This window comes from Micrasema longulum, unplaced genomic scaffold (genome assembly GCF_059751315.1).
Source record: "Micrasema longulum isolate JH-2025_06_02 unplaced genomic scaffold, ASM5975131v1 h1tg001427l, whole genome shotgun sequence".
NCBI classification, from domain to species: domain Eukaryota; kingdom Metazoa; phylum Arthropoda; class Insecta; order Trichoptera; family Brachycentridae; genus Micrasema; species Micrasema longulum.
Genome location: NW_028278613.1, coordinates 134,961 through 154,596, shown reverse-complemented (window position 1 = coordinate 154,596; position 19,636 = coordinate 134,961). Strand labels below are relative to the sequence as shown.

At 35.5% G+C, this 19,636-nt stretch overlaps 1 protein-coding gene across 1 annotated transcript in view; it reads right to left on the bottom strand.

Moving 5' to 3' along the window:
* Nucleotides 1–2,987: 2,987 nt before the first annotated feature.
* Nucleotides 2,988–19,636, bottom strand: part of LOC148275436 (diacylglycerol lipase-alpha-like) — a 134,965-nt gene continuing 118,316 nt past the window's right edge. Inside the window, 1 exon segment of the mRNA XM_088235712.1 lies at nt 2,988–4,724. Coding sequence (XP_088091838.1) covers nt 3,075–4,724 — 1,650 coding nt within the window. The 3' untranslated portion in view covers nt 2,988–3,074.

Below are 19,636 nucleotides of genomic sequence, written 5' to 3'. Positions count from 1 at the left end.
TGTTGACAATTATTCACCAAAAAATTAGACATTTATACTTTTTTCATGAACAACATCAAATGAATTATTTTTTTATTCGATCAATTTACATTGATCAATTTGTCCCATCTCTATCGTTTTTGCAAAATGATGTAACCTTGTAAGAACGTCGTTAATAATTAGGTTTATTTTAGTTTTAAAGCTGATTTTGTATATTAATTTGGATTTAAGTTTCAAGCATTGTATTAAAAAAGTAAATTAACACGCCAGAAACAAATGATTTTTCGTGAGTCAATATAAATAACTCCTTTGACGTTACGACAAAGTTATGTCGTTACTTTTTCTGACAACTGTCATTCTAATCATGTTACATTTTAAGGACTATAATAACAGATCTTTTAAGGTGTGTTATGACACGGTCAGAAAATTTTACAAGATTTTGTGCAAGATTTAATTCCATGAATATTTCAAATAAGTCGCAGTAACAGTTACCGTGTAATAAACTAAACGGTTTTGTAAGACAGTTTCACAAAAATAAATTAAACAGTTACTTGTAACAATAACGAAGATTTTGTAATTTTAGAAACTGTTAAGTGCTGTGTGGACAAAATCTGTGGCCATCTTATGGCTGTTCGCTTATAACCACGTTTCCTCAAATGAAACAAAAATAGTGTGATCATAGGGGGCCACGGTGCTTAAAGAGTTATTCTTAGAAACATGTTCTAGAATCATGAAGCTGTTAAATTTGTGAATCTATAATATTAAGTCTTAAAATGATTGATTGAATCTGTCATGTACGGGCCCATTCACACGTATCGCGCAAATTCACTCGGTCCGGTAAAATTAGGGTGGGTGACACATATTTATTATTTTCCTTTTTGGTTTCCTTGAATTATTTTCTTTGCTGCCAGTGCTCAAATCACGTAACGTCCAAAGGAAAACCAAAATAACCATATACAAAACAATTATACGTACTGCATTGGCATTTGGGTGTGAGGCGCTAAAACTGACAGTAAAGATGGCTGAAATGCTGGACACTTTTGAACGAAAAGTATCTGCGGACCAGTGAGAGAATGATCAGTGGCGCATTCGGTATAACGAAGAACTGTACAATATATGCCAGGCCCCGAGCATCTCGGCACATATGACGATGCTTAGATTACGATGGGCCGGACATGTACAGCGAATGCCCGACTCACGCGTCCCCAAAACAATAATGAGCGGTCACCCGGGAGGAAAGAGATTAGTGGGAAGACCCAGGCTGAGATGGGAGGATGAAGTGAGAAAGGATGCAGCGCAGTTTCTCCAGGTGGCAAATTGGAAGACGGCGGCTGAGGACCGACAGAGTTGGAGGCGAAAGTTGCAGGAGGCCAAAGCTCGATATGGGCTATAGGCGCCATCGGAGAGAGAGAGAATTATTTTCTACTCGCGGGTGAAAATTTTGCTAAAAGAAATCGAGTGGAGATTAGTTGACCTCATGGTGTACTGTTTCGTGTTTTTACCTGCCTATTGATAAATTAAATAATTAAAAAAATAATGTTTAATGAATCCACCCAATGTCTTTCGTTGTTCAGTCATTGTTGTTCAGCAAGTCAGCGGTAGCTTTAGACATACGTCGCTTGGAAAGGAATACACATGCGTCCTTAATTGTATTGTTAGGTGCTGTCTCTCCCTTGCGTCCGATTGCTGTCTCTCTCGCTGTCATGTTAAGCTACAATATTTGAGTTTGTCCAAATGTTCGTAAAGACTGGATTTCACCCCCTCGGGAGTCATTAACATTAACAAATTACAACAGGGATGGAGAATACCTTAAATAAGGGAATATGGAAGTCAAGGCATTTACAGGGCTTATGACCTGTCATTGGCTGGTTTAAGTGGCCAGTTTACACACTGTGTAACATTCACCATTTTGCCTATGTTTGAACATCCATATTTCTTCAATTCTTCCATTTGTTGATTTTAGTGAAGTTAAAGAGCTGAAACCTTTATTGTTGTGAAGAGATTCATCTGACTGAATTATTTCACATACTAGGCAACGCCTGAAAACAATTTTTCAATTTTTAAACTTCTTCTTGGACCAGTTGGTTTCATTACAATATTTGAGTTTGTCCAAATGTTTGACTGTAAATGCCTTGACTTCCATATCCCTTATTTAAGGTATTCTCCATCCCTGTTGTAATTTGTAAATAGTCATGTTAAACCTTTTTTAAACGTTTTTAGGTTAGTTACCGGTGAAGATGCTTTAATTTATATAAATATTGAGCCTGCTAGTTAATAGTATCCTAATAAAGTTTTTCTTTACAGTGACAGCTGAATTTTTTGTGTAACTGTTTAAGCTGTTTTAGAAGAATAACTGTTTTAAAATAACAGCTTCATGTTTTTTAACCATCTCTAGCACAAATTGGGTGAAATCTGTGGTTGAATTAAAAAAAATAGAACACGTTATATTTTTCAATAAATATTTGCATCCGACACCTATGATACTGTTAACTGTCAACTTCAACTGTCAACGTGTATTGTTGTTTCTTGTTTCATTTCATTTATACTTGGTCATGATTTGTGCTATTTTTTAAACCTGATGTTGATTGTTGATCGCAGAATAAAATATTGTCGGTTGTCAGTAGTCGCGTCGTCACAAGATAGCTCGTTTTGTCAACTGTGAAACTGCCCGTTATCTGTCATGGAGCCGAACACAGTCCCAGAAACTACCCTGTATAAAACAACAAATAAAATGGCTGAAGATTAAGAAACTGCACAAGATCTTGTACCATTCTCTAACCCGTGTAGAGCTTTAGAATAATATTTCTTCCAATGTGACAAAATTAAAAATTATTTGTGGTGTTTTTGTCAACTGTAACAGGTGTGCATGTTCAAAGCGATATAATTATATTTATCATAGTTTTTAATTATATATTTTTAAAATTAATATACGAGCATAAATATTGTATAACACTTAAAACTAAAATGAATAAATATTTATCGTACAAACAACAAGTGTCAATCAGAAATTTGATAGTCGATTTTTCTAAAATGTTCCGTTTACAAAACTGTCTAAAATTTGGAAGATTTTCATTTGTTTTAAATTGTTTTGAAATTCAAACACTGCTTTCACCTTTGCTAATAGCGGAGTCAATTGGGTAAACATATTTTTTTCTTTTGACGTAACTCGCGGGAGGGGAGTGGGTTATCGAGCTGCTAATGTTACTCAAAAGCGGTAGAGATTCATTTTTTCTAGAAAGCGCGTTGCGATCCGCGATCGTTTTACACTTTTTCTTTTGTTTCGTTTCCTTTTCTTTCGTTAGTTCAATCTTTTCGCTCTCGGAGTCTTCTAGAAGTCGCGCCCCTTCGCCTCTGCTCTGCCCGTGGAGCGGACTCCCCTCGGAAGACAAACTGCTTCCGTAGACGATCTTTTCCTTCATCAAAATTGACTTACGATTTCCCGGACTCAGATGGTGAACATCGCAAGATTCGAACGAACGCATCGACGATTTCGTACTCAGAAACAAATCGCTAGAAGTCGAAACGTTTTTATCGGTAATATTCGCAACGGCATCTAATTTTTCTTTTAAATGATGTTTCAAAGCACTGCCGTTTGAGTGTTGTTTTTCCATCTTGCCTTTGGCTTCGGCGGTGATTTCCAGAATGTTCGGATCGCTTTTTGTGACGAAACTTTCATCGGACGACTTGGTGTCGATGAAATTTTCAGCGGAATGGAATCCTTCTTTGACATTCAAACAAAACTCTTCGCTCTGATCCATGTCCGCCTTCCGGCCGCGAAAAGGACTTTCCGATCGGTCTATCGATGGGACATATTTAAGCGGACTTCTAACGACAGGCAGCGCAGTGCGCACTGTTGCCAATTGCCCGGATTCTACGCTGGTCGCAGATTCAAAACTAGATTCTCTACTTGAATTACTGAGAGAGCCGTCGACTCGCCTACCTAGAAACCTAAAATTCTGATTCATCTTTTGGTACTTGACTACGTTTTTAATATCGTCGGCGCAATTAGCCAAATTCCCCGGAATCTTCGGCGTCCTTCTCAACACTTTTGGTGTAGAAAGTGCGTACTCGGGAGTTAGAGAAATTTCTGGATTACTGCTGTCTTCGTTGGCGTCTCTCGACACAGAAGCGACTGTAATGATGTTCACGCATCTCTCATTATGGTTCAGGCTCGTTCGCGAACTGATGCTCGAGAGTTCGGAGAGACTTTCCGGACTCGCTAGAGGGGCCAACCCGAACCAGTCGTCGTGAATCAAATCGACCTTTTCTTTAGCGATTTCAGGACATTTTCGTTCCATCCTGCCGAGAGAATACCCAAAATTCTTGGCTCGGTAATCGCCGTTTGACATGCTGCCGAAGTTGTACACTCCGAGCGGTTGATTCATGTGGCGATCGCTTGCAGCACTCGGCGTTAGGGTCCGCGAATTTCCCGCTGCGTTGAATTGCTCGTCTAAGAGCGATGCGAAATCATAGCTGAGGATTGAATTCATTTGGTTCGGCGATTGAATCTTCGACGGCATCTTGACAGTTGTCGATGAGCTGTTGTGAATGCTCTCCGTGACGGAATTTGTCTTGGAACTATCGGGGTGAATGTTGACTGTTGGGCTCTGAAGGCTTGTGAATGATGTTTCCAAACATAACCGGTGAGGAGGTGTCAAGCCTTGTAGGTTCAAAGGTCCGGCAGTGAGGTGGGCGTGGCTGACCGATGTCCGTTGTGGCTTACGAGGGCCAGTTTGTGTTACAACCTAAAAAAATAACATACTGAATTAATAAAAATACAAAAAGTTTACAGGAAACGATATTCAATGGCCATCTGCTTAGGGTTGTGAAACAAAGGAACAAAATAAAACTTTTATTTGCCTCCCTTTAAGGAAGAAAAACGTAATCATTTTGACAAATTATTTCATTTGCAGCCTTGAAAAATTGAGTTCATAAAGAAAAAAAAATGATGAATAAATAAAAAAAATACTGAAGCACTAGTAAAAATATATATTTAGTTAATGATGATATTAAAACTTTTAAACCTTATAAATTAGATATTGGTAAAAATTCCAGACAATTTTCTAGTAAAAAAACAGAAGTTTATAAAGACACATCGTTGGCACTATACAGAGTGTGAATTGATCATTAACCAATGACAGGTCAAAAGCCCTGTAAATGCCTAGACTTCCACATTCCATTCTCAGAGAGGCTATTTATTTAAGCGGATTAAATCCAGTACGCAACCATTCCGTGTAGATCTATTGTGACTGGTCCACGTAAGTTAATTCTCGGCCTCCGAGCTTAGGTCTTTAGAGAGCCGGGCCACTAAGTGGAGAACGAGTTCTCTCATGTTGCTAAATCTCCTCCCCCAAGCCCAGGTCCATAAAGTATCGGGCTATTAGGTAGGGCACGAATGCTCCAACATCCCATCCTGAAGATGCAGATTCCTACGCTGATCTTATGCGTCACATTCACATAGAATGTGTATAGGTAGTTCATGATCTGCACTGCAAAACCTACATCTAGATGTTTCAAAATGGTTCATTGTAGCAAAATGTTTATTCAATCTGCAGAGCCCTGTAAGAGCTCTAGTGATAACCCTCACTTAGTTCCTGCTAAGTTTCATTGGGTCAAAAGCTAACAAACATTTGGGCATATTTAAAATATTATTTTTCAGAAATACATGTGGGTAAGACAAAAGAACAGCATCTTTCATCTCAGGATTTTATCCTTAGCTTTGCTAAGCGCTGCGCTGTATATAACAAAGTACACAGCAGCGTTGGAAGGATCATTACCGCGCTTCTTCTACGGGTAAAATCACTAAACCCAACGCTGGCTGATGCGGCAAACTTCCGTTGTCATCACGTACTTTCAAAACGACCCAAATTTTTACCGGATACGGAGCTATGAGAAGTTAACCATATAGGTTTAGATTAAGGAATGATGACTATCGTCCACGCGATGATATTTCTTCACAGAGTATCGAACATCTGTTAATTCAGTGCCCATTTTTCAGTTCACAACGCCATAATCTTGAAGCAGAATGCAGGAAAGATGAAATATCCCTAACAGATATCCACACTGTTGTTAAAAGTAGTTATCACGCGCCATTGTTCTTGGACTTTGCAACAATGGTGATTGGACTCGTAAAGGGAATAAACCAAAATTAGTGATCGAACATCCCATTTCCGAGACAAACAAAAACGATTTTTTCAGAGTACCTTAGCCTTGTACATGACCGGTAAGGCTACAAATACAGGGATCCAAATATACATATAAAAAAAATGTTAAGACAATGACATGTGAGAAAAATCTACAAAATTACTAAGCATGACTCAATTACTCTAATATAATTTAGCTACAAAATAATTTTCAATTTATACATACATACATACATGTACATATAATATTATGTTTATAAGTAAGTGTGAAAATATAAATAAAGTGTAAAATGCAATTTTAAATATTATTTTATAATGAAATACATTAATTTAAAGTAATTTTATAAAGCGAGGAAATGTGCTAGAAAAAAATAACAAAAACGAATCTAAATAGAATATTTTCATTTTAAGAGACCAACAAAAATCAGATATGCATAAATCCATGTTAACGAAAGTTGTTGTTGGCGTATTTTAACTTTTGCAAAACAAATCTAGCCCATTTTTGGAGTTACTGAGACCACATGTCAAGACTTGCTCTTTTGGCAGCTTGTTCCAGCCATCAACAACCCTATTGCTCAGGAAATACTTCCGTGGGTTCAGGTTGAATCTGGCTTTCTCCAGCCTGAGACTGTGACCTCGAAATCGAGTCTTGTTTTAGTTTGAACATGCGCACCAAATTTGGGCAGCTATAGTGACTGTCGAGTATTTTTAATGTCTATCGAGGCTCCCCTTTCTCGCCGTTTCTGCTGCGTTGTGAGACGAAGAGTCTCCAGTCTCCGCACATACGGAAGCCGTTTGAGGGCTCGGCGACAACTTTGTGGCTCGTCTTCGGGCTGTTTCCGACAAGGAGATATCCTTAACAAAATAGAGCTTCCATATCTGAAACCCGTCTTCGAGAGTTTGTAAAATGAATATATCGACACCTCCTACGTATAATATCATAACCCACAAAACGCGATTTTCCTTTAGAAAGATTTAAAGATAGTTTTGTTCAGAATAAATCTAACTAATGAACGCATTTTGAAGGAATTGGTATGCATATTTATTTTTAAACCTTTTATCAAGCTTTACAAAACACATAAAATGTTTTGCGGTTAATGTAAAAATGCACATACAATATTATACTTCAGAAAAGACATTAAGTAAAACATCATATGAATACATACGACATTACACTGGGGTCTACCACAAACTCTGAATTCGGGCAAAAAAATTCAGGTTAGTGGGCCCCAAAATATTCAATATGTTACCCGAACATTGCAAAACCATGACCCAGATTCAATTAAATAAATTCGTAAAAAATTGGTTACCTACTGGATTTAGGTAGAGAAAAATCGGAAAATTTACTCAAAAACATTCTTAAATAATAATTGGTATTAATTAACTATTGTAAAACTTAGTTAATTAATTTAGTTAATAATTAACTAGTGAGTAGTCATGTTATTGTTTATTTTGCATAAAAATGTCTGCCTTAAAACAGGTTGTACTTAGTTAGGCAGACTAGACATAATCCAGAAAAATCTATTATGCAGTATATAAAACAATTGTATTTTTTGTTAATAAACCATGATTTTTAATATTTTGGAAAAAAAATATAAAAAATGCTATTTAAAAATTAAAAACAATGCGCGCGGCGAACGTCCGTCTAGTCCGGAGGACACGATCATTGATACTTACGCCGCTTTCGGTCATCTCCAGGGTTGGCAATGCTAATTTTGCAAATTCCCCAAAAATCTAGATCAAATTACCCAAATGGGGAGAAAACAAAGTCCCGACTCCCCACAAATTCCCCACATAATTATTTTAAGAAAGAAAACAGTTTTGATATAATATATATATGATAACATGAAATAAAAACTGGCCAGAATCGTGAGTGATGCGAGGGTCCACCATCGATAATTTTGCCATTTATGCACATATAACATTACAATATTTTTTATTTCAAACAAAATAGATTTAAGGTCTAATCATCCTTGATATTTCGAGGGGACGTTTGTGGGCTCTTAAGCAGAATTTAAACAAATTTTGTTAATAATCTACCTAAGGATTATCTTGCGCTTTTTATCAACAACTTTTAACAACCATTTATATTTTTTACACAAAATTGACATTATTTTGAAAGATAATAAAACAAAACGCAAGCAGTCGTTTGTACTAGTACCTAATATGCTCAATCGACTGTCATTGTTTTCGTTTACCGTTAAAAAGGGGATCCCCGCATTACTATTTGAAGTTGATATTGTGTTGCTATTAAAAAATATCGATTTCATTCATAATAATAATAATGTCTTAATCACTTACCATCAGATTATGGATGTGATAGCTCAAGGTAAATTAATATATGTTAAAATCCGCGCATTTCTGCGCATAATACCAAACCCCACAAAATCCCCAATCGAGTTGAGATTCCTCGCAGTTTGGGGAATTCCCCACAAATTGGCAACCCTGGTCATCTCTTTCGTCCCGTGAAAATTAACACAATGGTTTATACAATAATATACTTTCTAAAAAATATGAGATAAAACAATATGCGTCCAAAAAAACGTAACTACATAATTGCAAAATATTTTTTCTTCGTAGGAACATTTTAGTTCTATCTAGTTTATTTGACAAAACACTCAAAATTGACCATTTGTGAGTTGCGATATTATACGTAGGAGGGATCGATATTATTCTTGCGGAGCGAATCTGGAAATCGAGGCATTTACAGGGCTCATGACTTGTTGGTGGCTTTTTAACCCTTTCAGCCATATATTATAATCACACCCGACGAGGCATATGGCACTGCATTGGTACATTAAATGTAACGTAATATTGAAATTTATTGTAACAGAGGGAAGACTTTTTGAGAAGGAATATGGAAGTCTAGGCTCTTACAGGGCTTATGACTTTACACACTGTATAACATTCACCATTATGCCTATATTAAAACGCGCAAATTTCCTCAACTCTTTAATTTGTTGGCTTTTGTGTCTTGGCTTTCTCAATCAATAAATTCAATTCTGTCGCAATAAATTTTAATCTTAGTGAGATTCTCTAGGGAGTGAAATCCAGCCTTGTTTACAAACGATTGGACATGCTCAAAATACCGGCAGTGCAATGTATTCATTTGGATTACAAAACATTAAATCTCTGGTACAATTTAAGGTAGGTTTTGAGGTCTTGGATTAGCATGGAAGGAACGAATATACACCCTTAAATAAAAAAAAAATATATATATATATACTGCAAATAAATCCTGTTTTTATAATAGCAGCATATGTTAATTTTGTTTTTCTTTTCATGGTTATGTCATACAATATTTATATACTATTAACTTATAAATTATTTAAAAAGGAATGGCCCACGCTCAGACTGTAGTCTTTGTAGGCATTTTTTACAAATTACGGTAAAGCTTAATTTTAAGATGTATTTCTTAAAGTTTACTTTTGTAATGAAAATTCTATGTAAAAGGAAAAATAAACAAATAAAAAAAAAGATGTATGAATAAAAATCAAAAAGATGTAAGATTTTAAAAAAAGATGTATGAAAATAAAAAAAGATGTACTGATGAATAAAAAAAAATATGTATGACTAAAAAAAAAAGATATATGAATAAAAAAAAACAATTAGTAATTCCTTAAAAAATCATCATCATTCCCTTTCCGCACCTAATGGTGCATAGGGCACTGGATTGGTACACCAATCACAACATATCTCAATCAATTTTGTTACATGAAGGTAAGGTGATCAGTCTAAAGCTTCAGGTAGCTCTTAGCTCTTAGGTAGGTAGCTTCACGCTTAGGCTCTTTCTGCTGACACTCTAGCTCCTAATATGGGTGTTTATTTTCAACGAAAACGATTGGAAATCTGGGTGTTTAAACGTAGGCAGAATGGTGAATGTTAAACAGTGTGTTCTTTACCCAGCCGATGAGAAATCATAAGCTCTATAAACGCCTAGACTTCCGAATTCTTAACACCTTTTATTTAAATATATTTTTCTAATAAATGTGTTTGCCTTACTGAAAGGTGAAACATAAAAAATAACTATTTCAATTCTCTATCCACCAATCACAATATTCCACTTTTTCTTCTACAACAGTAAAATTTTTATATTGGAATTTTAGAAAATTACAAAAATTTATTAAAAATTATTACCAAGCAGATAAAATTATGAAAAATTAGTATAAGTTAGTTATAAAAAGCTGTCAAAGTGTAAAAAAGTCTGTTAGTAAAAGAGTTAAGCTGTCAAATTTGAAAGTAGAACAAAGAACAAAAGAAATAAAAAAGTTTAAAAAAAACAAAACGCATCACACGAGCGTGTGCACACGGTTCTAGCCTTTATACCTTGTGTCGTTAGGGTCACATTCGCTCACTTGATCGCCGGCGCTTACGACGTTTTGAATCCTGTTGCATACTTCCGCGCAATTGGTCGGGATGTCTTTGTGATTTAAAACCTAACGAGAAATAAACAAAAAAATACGACAATGTTGCCATACCAGGTGATTTTATTTTAATAATTAATTGTCTATTTGAATCGGCAAATGGCGACATTCAGAAAAATTTGAAAAAATCATAATAATGAAAAAATCAAAATCAAATATTATAAATGCATATAATGACTTGTATGCGATTTGATAAAAGAACATATATAAATAGATAAAAAAATAATATAACTATTTTTATTTGAAATTTAAAAATGGAATACACACAATAATTTTTTCAAAAACATATGCATGAAATTTTACTTACCTTTGGTTCTTAAAAATACGCTAAAAAAGTGAAAAGTTATGTAAAAAATGGCCACTGAAGGATCAGAATAATATTTACAGCTAAAACTTATCATAATTTAATGCATTCGATTACTAAATTCATTGGAATGTAAGTCTGAATGCAGTGGTTCATTCAAATGAACAAGTAACTAAATGAATGAATTAATAAATGATTGAATGACCGAATGAATTTGTTATTTGAAACATCTGTTTACGTTTTTAATTTTTTCTATGGTTTTGAGTGCCATAATAACCGAAATGCCCATTCTATCTTCTATAGAATACCAGAAATTAATGATTCGTTGGATGAATTCATACATACATAGAATTTACAATTTGTATAATAAAATTATCAAAGCCAATGCGAGCGATGTATTCAACTAGAATATTAATAAATTCTAAAAGAAAATTAGCATCAGCATACAGGCATTATCGTTGTAGGCCAGTAATGACAGGTAAATGCAAATGTATTTTTTTTTCAGTTTTATTTCAAATTAAAAAAGGCATACATATTTTGTACAAACATTTGTTTTTTTGTTTTCAATTTCGATTCTCCTGTGATATAAACTTAAGACGCATTATCTACATTGTTAATTATAAGTTTGAAATCATTTTTAGTCTAGTTTTAAGTATCTATTACATTATAATTCTATCATTGCGTATACGACTGTAGATTAAAAAAAAAAAATCGTTTGATTATTTATTTCATTAAATTACTAACCATTCAATTAGCAAATTCATTGGATAATTTAAGTCATTCATTTAGTAAATTCATTGGATTATTTAATTCTGTCAATTAGCAAATTCATTGGATTATTTAATTCATTCAATTACTAACCATTCAATTAGCTAATTCCAATGAATGATTATTCTCATCTCTACTTATCCCCAAATTGTCTCCAGGTTTCTTTTCTTCTCGTCAATTACACGAGTGAGAGGATCAGTCTTAAGCTATGGTTTCCTAAGAACGTGTGCGGTTAACTATAATAGGGGCCTTGATCATTATAATTTTATTAACTGATCAATTAATTTTGTTAAATTACTTTTATAAAACTTAGACGTGCTGCGGCAGGGAGAATATAGACAAACTTAGCGTTATGCGCAGGTATATTTTAAAGATGAGAAGATATCGGAAGTAAAAAACTCTCTATGACTATAAAGTTCAGTGTAAAATAAAAAAAAAAAATAATTTCTTTCAAGATCAATTGATATTTCGCCATTTTTTTTGTACAATTTGCCGTTTGCATTCATTTATGGAAACAAAAATGCTAACCACTACGTAAAAAAAAAAGTTCCAAAATCGTTCGTACCGTTATGACGGTCATCCAGCAAATAACGGCACTGCTGTTTGATGTTCGGCTCACAATCAACGTTCTGTTAGCGCTATTGATTTGTATGGGCAACTTTTTGACGAAGCCACCCACCGCTATATGACGGCACCACTTTCTTAGGAAACCACAGCTTTGCCCTTCAGGTGCCAGTCCAAGGCCAATGAATAATCGATGTATTACCTGTTTTAACAACTGTCATTGGCTGGTCTAAGTGGCCAACATTACCCTGCCTACAATATTTACCATTTAGTCTGTGTTTGTGATTTTTACACCACCACAATTTTCAGGAGTTGCATATGTCAAATCAGGCGTGCTTTCACATTATTTGATGCTCCATATCGCACGTCCGGAAGAACAATGACGCATGTGCCAATAACAACATTTTCCAGAAAATTAATTTAAACATTCAAAAATATTTTGAGATCTTGGCCTAAAGTGCGCACGTTTCTTGGATTTTTAAAATTTTAAACTTCTCATTTTATAGCCATAACAATGAGTTGTTTGTAACCCTCAATCATGTGACTGTTCTGCTAGAATTTATTAAGTATATCAATTAAGTAAATTAGTAGCTGTAGTTTGTTTTTTACACATAATTTTAATCATCATTCCATGTCCGGTCCCTAGTTGGAGCATATGGTGTCCACGAAGATCCTCCGGGCATCATCAAATAATCTCTAGAATGTATGATGTATGCCTGGAGAGCGAATTGGTGATGAACGAAAGTAAGTCAAAAGTGATGGTATATGAAAGGGGAAGTGAGGTTACTGACTGCGTAATAACAGTAAACAACGAATTTCTCGATCAAGTAGAAGAAGTCTTGTATCTGGGAGCATATTTTCAAGAATTGGAAGAGTAGAAAAAGATGTTGAAAGGAGAGTGAATGCGGCCAACAAAATTAACGGCGTCAATCGAAGCTAAACTGGCGGTGAACAACAGAGTTTTTGTCCCAACTCTTATGTTTGGAAGTGAAACATGGAACTGGCAGAGGAAGAATGAAAGCCGAGTGAACGCGGTCGAAATGCGATTTCTCACGAGTGCGAAATCAATGTATGACAGGGTTATGAATGATGAAATCGGGTGAGGGTGTAAATATGAGTCAGGTATAATTGATAAGATCAAGAAAGGGTCTTTGAGATGGTTTGGTCATATAGAACGAATGGATGACAAAAGAATGGTAAAACAAGTATATTTTCATCTCATTCATTTTCATTTTCGTCTCGTTCCTTGGGGAAGACGTGGCATGATAAGATAAACTAAAATCTTAAGTCTGGTCATGTCAAAAGCCGGCAGAACCGAAGGGCGTGTATGACAAAATGAACGAATGTGGAAGAAGCTAGAAATGTATGCCGGGATAGACGTGTGGCGGTCCATTCTCTCGCCTACCTCTACAGGGAAATGGCGTGACGGTAGTAATAGTAGCTGTTGCACGCGTTCCTTTTTTAATTCAGTCATCTGTATTTTTGACGTGACAGCGAGTTTCCCCGTCAAATTCTGAATATGTCTCCGATAAGAATTGCGTACAGTAAGAAGTCTGCAGTTATTGCAATAATGAAATAGCAACAATCGCATTGTTGTGCTTCTAGAAGTCAAAAATAATTTGTCATATTTGCCGTTCGTGTCGACATGGTTCTACTAATATAGGCACTCCGCGGATGCAAGCAAGCAATAGGGTATTATCACTCGGAAGGAATATCGGATTTAACCTACTCTACAAATAAAAGATTTTAAAAGATTCTCCTAGTGTTTATATAAACCCTTATAATGAACATTTTCATTCATTATTTTCGTTTTGAAAATAAGGTCTTTCGAAAACGATCGTTTCATAAGTTGGTAATAAATTTTGTCACAAAAGTTCATGAGTAATGCATTCATTTTAATGTTGGTAATGTCACAGGCCAGAGATAGAAATATAAGGAGAGTTGTCTATGCATATTATCTTAAGCCCCCCTTTACCCACTCCACACTCCAGTTCCAGGCACTGACAGATGAAAGTGAAAACGGATTACATCTTACATCTCGAATTACTTTTAGTATTTTATGGTTTACAATCTCTTCTAAATTAATTCAATTTATCATGAAAATTATAAATCACAACTCGTAGTGTTTGATAAGTGACAGGACGCCGTGAATGTTAAAAAAACGACACATAGAAAAAGGAAGCTATCTACAATATAATACTCTATAAAATCCATAGACATTGATGAAAAAAAATCTGACGACGTCACAAAACATTGTAGCTTCAACACCTCGTAAATTTCACACCAATACTACAACGACACTACTGCTCCGTTGCGCGGAAATAAATGGTACTAGCAATTCAATCCTTGTTCTAATCGTAGTAAACGACTTTTAGGATTTTTGACAATTTACGTGTTTACAAAAAATTTTCACTTGCGTCATTGTTCTCCCGGAGGTGCGATATAGTCCCAGTTGTTATTTAAAACTATACATATATGGAGAGAGTGTCATAATCAGCATCCTTTTCATGTCTTTTAGAGCATTATATAAATTTAAATAGTAAGTAAAAATTATTATGAAAATAAAACTTTGTTATTAGTGTTACACAATTTTTATTATTTACAAGAACATTACTACAGTTTCGGGAGAGCACTCCTCCCATCGACGGGTGATATAAAACTAATATAGTAAACACAGAATATTCTGCACACCGTAGATAAGTGGAGAAAAAACCCCCTACTCTTAAGTTTCACTGATCAATTTGTTTATTTTTTGTTTAAATTCTATGACATTGTGAACAATATTCTGTGTTTGCTATATTAGTTTTATATCACCCGTCGATGGGAGGAGTGCTCTAACGAAACTGTAGTAGTGTTCTTGTAAAATAATAAAAATGGTCCAACACTAATAATAAATTTTTCTTTTCATGATAATTTTTAATGAAGTGTTACGAAGTGAATACCGCTTCAATTAACAATGGTAAGTAAAAGGTTGATATTTTGGTCCTACCAAGATGGCCGCCAACAGATTGCTGTTCGCCTTAGATAAATCACTTTTTTAGCGTAATTAAAAACATGGATACAGATCTTTTAAGAAAAAGGCAAAACTATACACAGTTATGTGGAGACGTGCAACTTTCTCGATAAAAGAATGCGGGCATAAAAAAACAAGATCAAAACTTTTATTAATACCACTGGATTATTAAAATATTTTAATCGGCGCTGACTTTTGAAGCCAGTTGTTCTGAAGATGGGTCGACTGACCTGAACCAGGTTGACTTGACGGTGACTACGGGAAAATCGGGCACTTGACGACCGTCGAGCTGCGACAAATGTCGACCGTCAAACGTCTCAAGTTACCATCGGATAATTTCTTTTTGACAATCGACATTTGCCATCGATACACAACTACTATAGTCCTTGAAATGTAGCTTGATTAGAATGACATTTGTCAGCAAAAGTGACAACATAACTTTGTAGTAACGTCTAAGGAGTTATTTATATTGACATTTGAAAAATCATTCATATCTGGCAAGTTAATTTATTTTTTATATAATGATTGACATATAAAGCATCATAAAATCAGCTTTAAAACTAAAATAAACCTAATTATTAACGACGTTCTTACAAGGTTACATCATTTTGCAAAAATGATAGAGGTGGAACAAATTGATCAATGTAAATTGATAGAATGAAAAATAATTAATTTGTTGTTGTTCATGAAAAAAAGTATTCAATGTCTTATTTTTTAGTAAATATTTGTCTTGAACACACTATATGCTTGTTTTTGCATTTTTATCTCAATTTTCGGAAACAGTCTCATTTTTGCATGAAAAAACTGATAAAATCGATTTGATCGGTACATGATCAGTGATCAGTAATTTCCCATCACTAGTGACATTAGTTTGGCAGCTGTCATTTTAATCAAGCTATATTAATATACGGGACCAACCTGCCAACGGGTACGCCTGTTGGAAGGGCTACCTCTATGTTGAACAATATTGCCGTCCAAAGATGCTGATATTTTTCACGTCTCTGAGGGAGTTTTTCATTAAAAGATTCTCTTATTTTTTAACATACCCGGCTTTATCAAAATTCCAAAATTTTTATTAATTTTTTATACATTTTTGAGAAACTTTGACATACAATTGAATGGTATAATTTTGACCATACAAAGGAAAACATTTTTTGTATCCAATTTTCCATAGCACTGAACTTCCTGATTGTGTATTTTTGTTTTCAATGGTATCCAACCGCCATAGTTAATAATAATCTACAAAATAGAACATTAAACAACAATCAATAACAATTTTAAAAAATCGTAATACCTATTTCTACAAAACACAAGCGAAAAATGTTTTCGATAATTAAAATATCATAAATGCATGTTTTATAAAAATAAATAGATGTTCATGATATTGAAATAGGGGTAAATAAAAAACAGAAATAAAAAAACATTTGAAATAATTTAATTTTAAAAACATAAAAAAGCAACATTAAAAAATTAGCATAAAAATGTAGATTTTTGGTATTTTTTGCATGCACATATTAATATAATCAAGGTTACTACATAACAAAAATTAAAGCATTTGATACATAGAGAATAATCAGTTTATCAATAATATTTTGAGTGTGTCCAAATATTTAAAGACAAGCAGCGGACTTAACCCTCTAAAGGATTGAGGCAATTGTAAAAATGAACAGATATTTCAAAAGGAGACGGGAGAGAGGATTGAGGAAATACAGATGTTTAAATATAGGGAGAATGGTGCATATTACACGGTGGAGAGGAGCTGATAAGAGTGGGAAGGAAAGGAAAAAATCAAATATTTAAATAGCAAAAGAAAGAGCTCTGACACTGGTTATCCAAACGTGTGGATTTGAATATCATTCGTCAATTATCGATAGTAAATTCAACTGATGATTTGAAGACTTGTCTAGAAACATTTGAATATACTCAAAATATTTTAAGTCATTATGTTCATAACTGCGAAATACCTAATTAAATAAAAAAAATATTAATAATGTCAAAAAATACTTTACTATTTTTTTGTCGACAGTACTTACATATAAATATAAGTTAAGTACTGTCGACAAAAAAAGGAGAATAGGCAGAAATGTATGGAGTGCTGCCATCAACAGTAATTTATTTATTTTATAATGAGTTATATACCATTTTAAATAACTTTGTTACTATGAGGTCGGATAAGATCAGATGGAGGTTTGAATTCTGGAGATCAGATCTTTACTCGGTGAAAACCAAATGCCGCCTATATAACGCCTGCATAACACCTATTCACATCCGTAGAGGAGAGAGTACTCTCGAAACTCAGTATTTCGAGAATAAATGTCTCAGAAGAATCTTAGGCATGTGGTGGTTTGACTTTGTAAGGAATGAAATAATAAAAGAACGGACACAGCAAACCCCGCAGACAACTGTCCTCAAGCGGAGGCGATACGGTTGGCTGGGTCATATACTGCGGATGCCTCCTGAGAGCCTTAACCACGCTTGCCTACTTTACAGGCATCAGGTTCTCAACGTACTGGATGTCCACTGGTGATTGTTCGTCAGCAGTTTATGTCAGAATCACGGGACGCGAACCTGACTTGAGAGAATGCACAGAAGCCGGCAGCCGACAGAGATGCCTCGAGGCTTTTTGTGGAAATCATATGCCCCAACTGGGGAGCGGATGTAGAATGATGATGATGATGATTGTTACAATGATTACTCGGCTTTAACAATGATTAAAATGCGTCAAAGTTTTCAGAATATTGGTGACAGACTGCAAGAAAACTAAGCTTGTCTGGGTGTTAATATTAATACCAAAAAGACCCAGATTGGGTGCAACGAACCCTGTCCTGACCCTGATCAGCCTCTCTATAATAATGGACAGAGAATTGAGAAAGTTGACAGCTATAAATACTTGGGAGTTCACTTAGCTGAGGAAGGTGGCATACACAAAGAGCCAACCTGCCTGGGAATTGCTGGAGCAACTTTTAACATGATGCGTGTTGTCTGTAACTCTAGTCTATACTCAGTCAAAACAAAACACCAATTATTCAACTCTCATATAATGTCAGTACTCCTATATGGGTGCGAATCTTGGCACCTTACCAAAGTTCAGAACACCAAACTTCTGAGTTTTGAAGAAGTGGTAAAGGAGACTATTAAGTATAAAGTGGTTCGATTTCATTGCCAACGTTGAGGTCCAAAAACGGACACAATAGCCTCTTATAACAAGCGTTTTGAGTGGACCTGTTGCAACCCAACTTGCCTCTTCTTCACACCTACGGGCTCCTGCCGTCGATGACGATCTTTCAGCTTTATTCGGCTGGACTAAGGGACGCAGGATTAACGTGAGAGGAGGCGAGAGTGGTGGCTAGCGATAAGGTCTTCTGGAGACGTCTGGTGACATCCACATGCACTTGGCAGCAGATGTGGAAAAAGAAGACATTTAATTGTAACTAACAAAATTCCCAGAACATACAACCTATTGAGATGAATATTGATGATCTTCTTAAAAACATTTCTAATTATTGTTACTTTATTTGTTATAGGCAGCCAGCCTTTGCTGATGCGCCTGTATGCTGTTTTTCTACGTTCCTCTTCCTTCCAAAAAGCTTTTAAACTGGTCGAGCGAAATGTAATGGACCACTAGGCTTGGTAATTAATTCTAGTCTGACACCAATCTGCTGGATAGGAAGTTTTTCTTAGGATTGAGGTGGAATTGGGGACGATCGAGCTTTCAGTTATCACCCCGAAATCAAGTGAGGATTATCACTAGAGCCCGCCCAGGGCACTGCAGATTGAACAAACACCGCGCTAGAATGAACCTTTCTGAAACTTCAAGATGTAGGTTCTGCAGTAGCGGCATCAAGTTTCCAGACCAATTACTGGTAAGGCCTCTCAGACCAACCATAGGTGGTGGGCAAGCAGCCACAGTCATTCTAAATGCGGCAGACGCCCGGAGTCTTTCCGAAATTAAAAAAATTAGAGTTGGCCTATGCATTTGCAGCATAAGAGAAAGAATCGACGTTGTAAGATGCTACCGATGCTGGTCATACAACCACAGAGCTGCAGATTGTAAAGAAGAGGACCGAAGTGCTAAGTGCCGAAAATGCGCAGGAGACGGACATAATGCAAAGAGCTGCAAGGAGGATGCATTCTGCCCACATTGCAAAGAAAGGGGCCACATGGCCGGTTCAGGCAGATGCCCTCTCTTCAGAGAAGCCCTACAAAGGACGCGCCAGACTCCTTACATATAAATTTCAAGATTCTGCAAGTAAATGCCGGAAGGAGTATCAGATCTCATGACATGGCTGCCTGCGTCGCTGCAAAAGAGGATTTTGATATAATAGTTTTTAGTGAGCCAAATCTCTCAAAATGTAAAGGACGCAATTGCTACAATGCTCTTGACGGCGGTGCCATGATCCTGAATTTCAGCAAAAGATTCAACATAACCCGTTATCAAAGT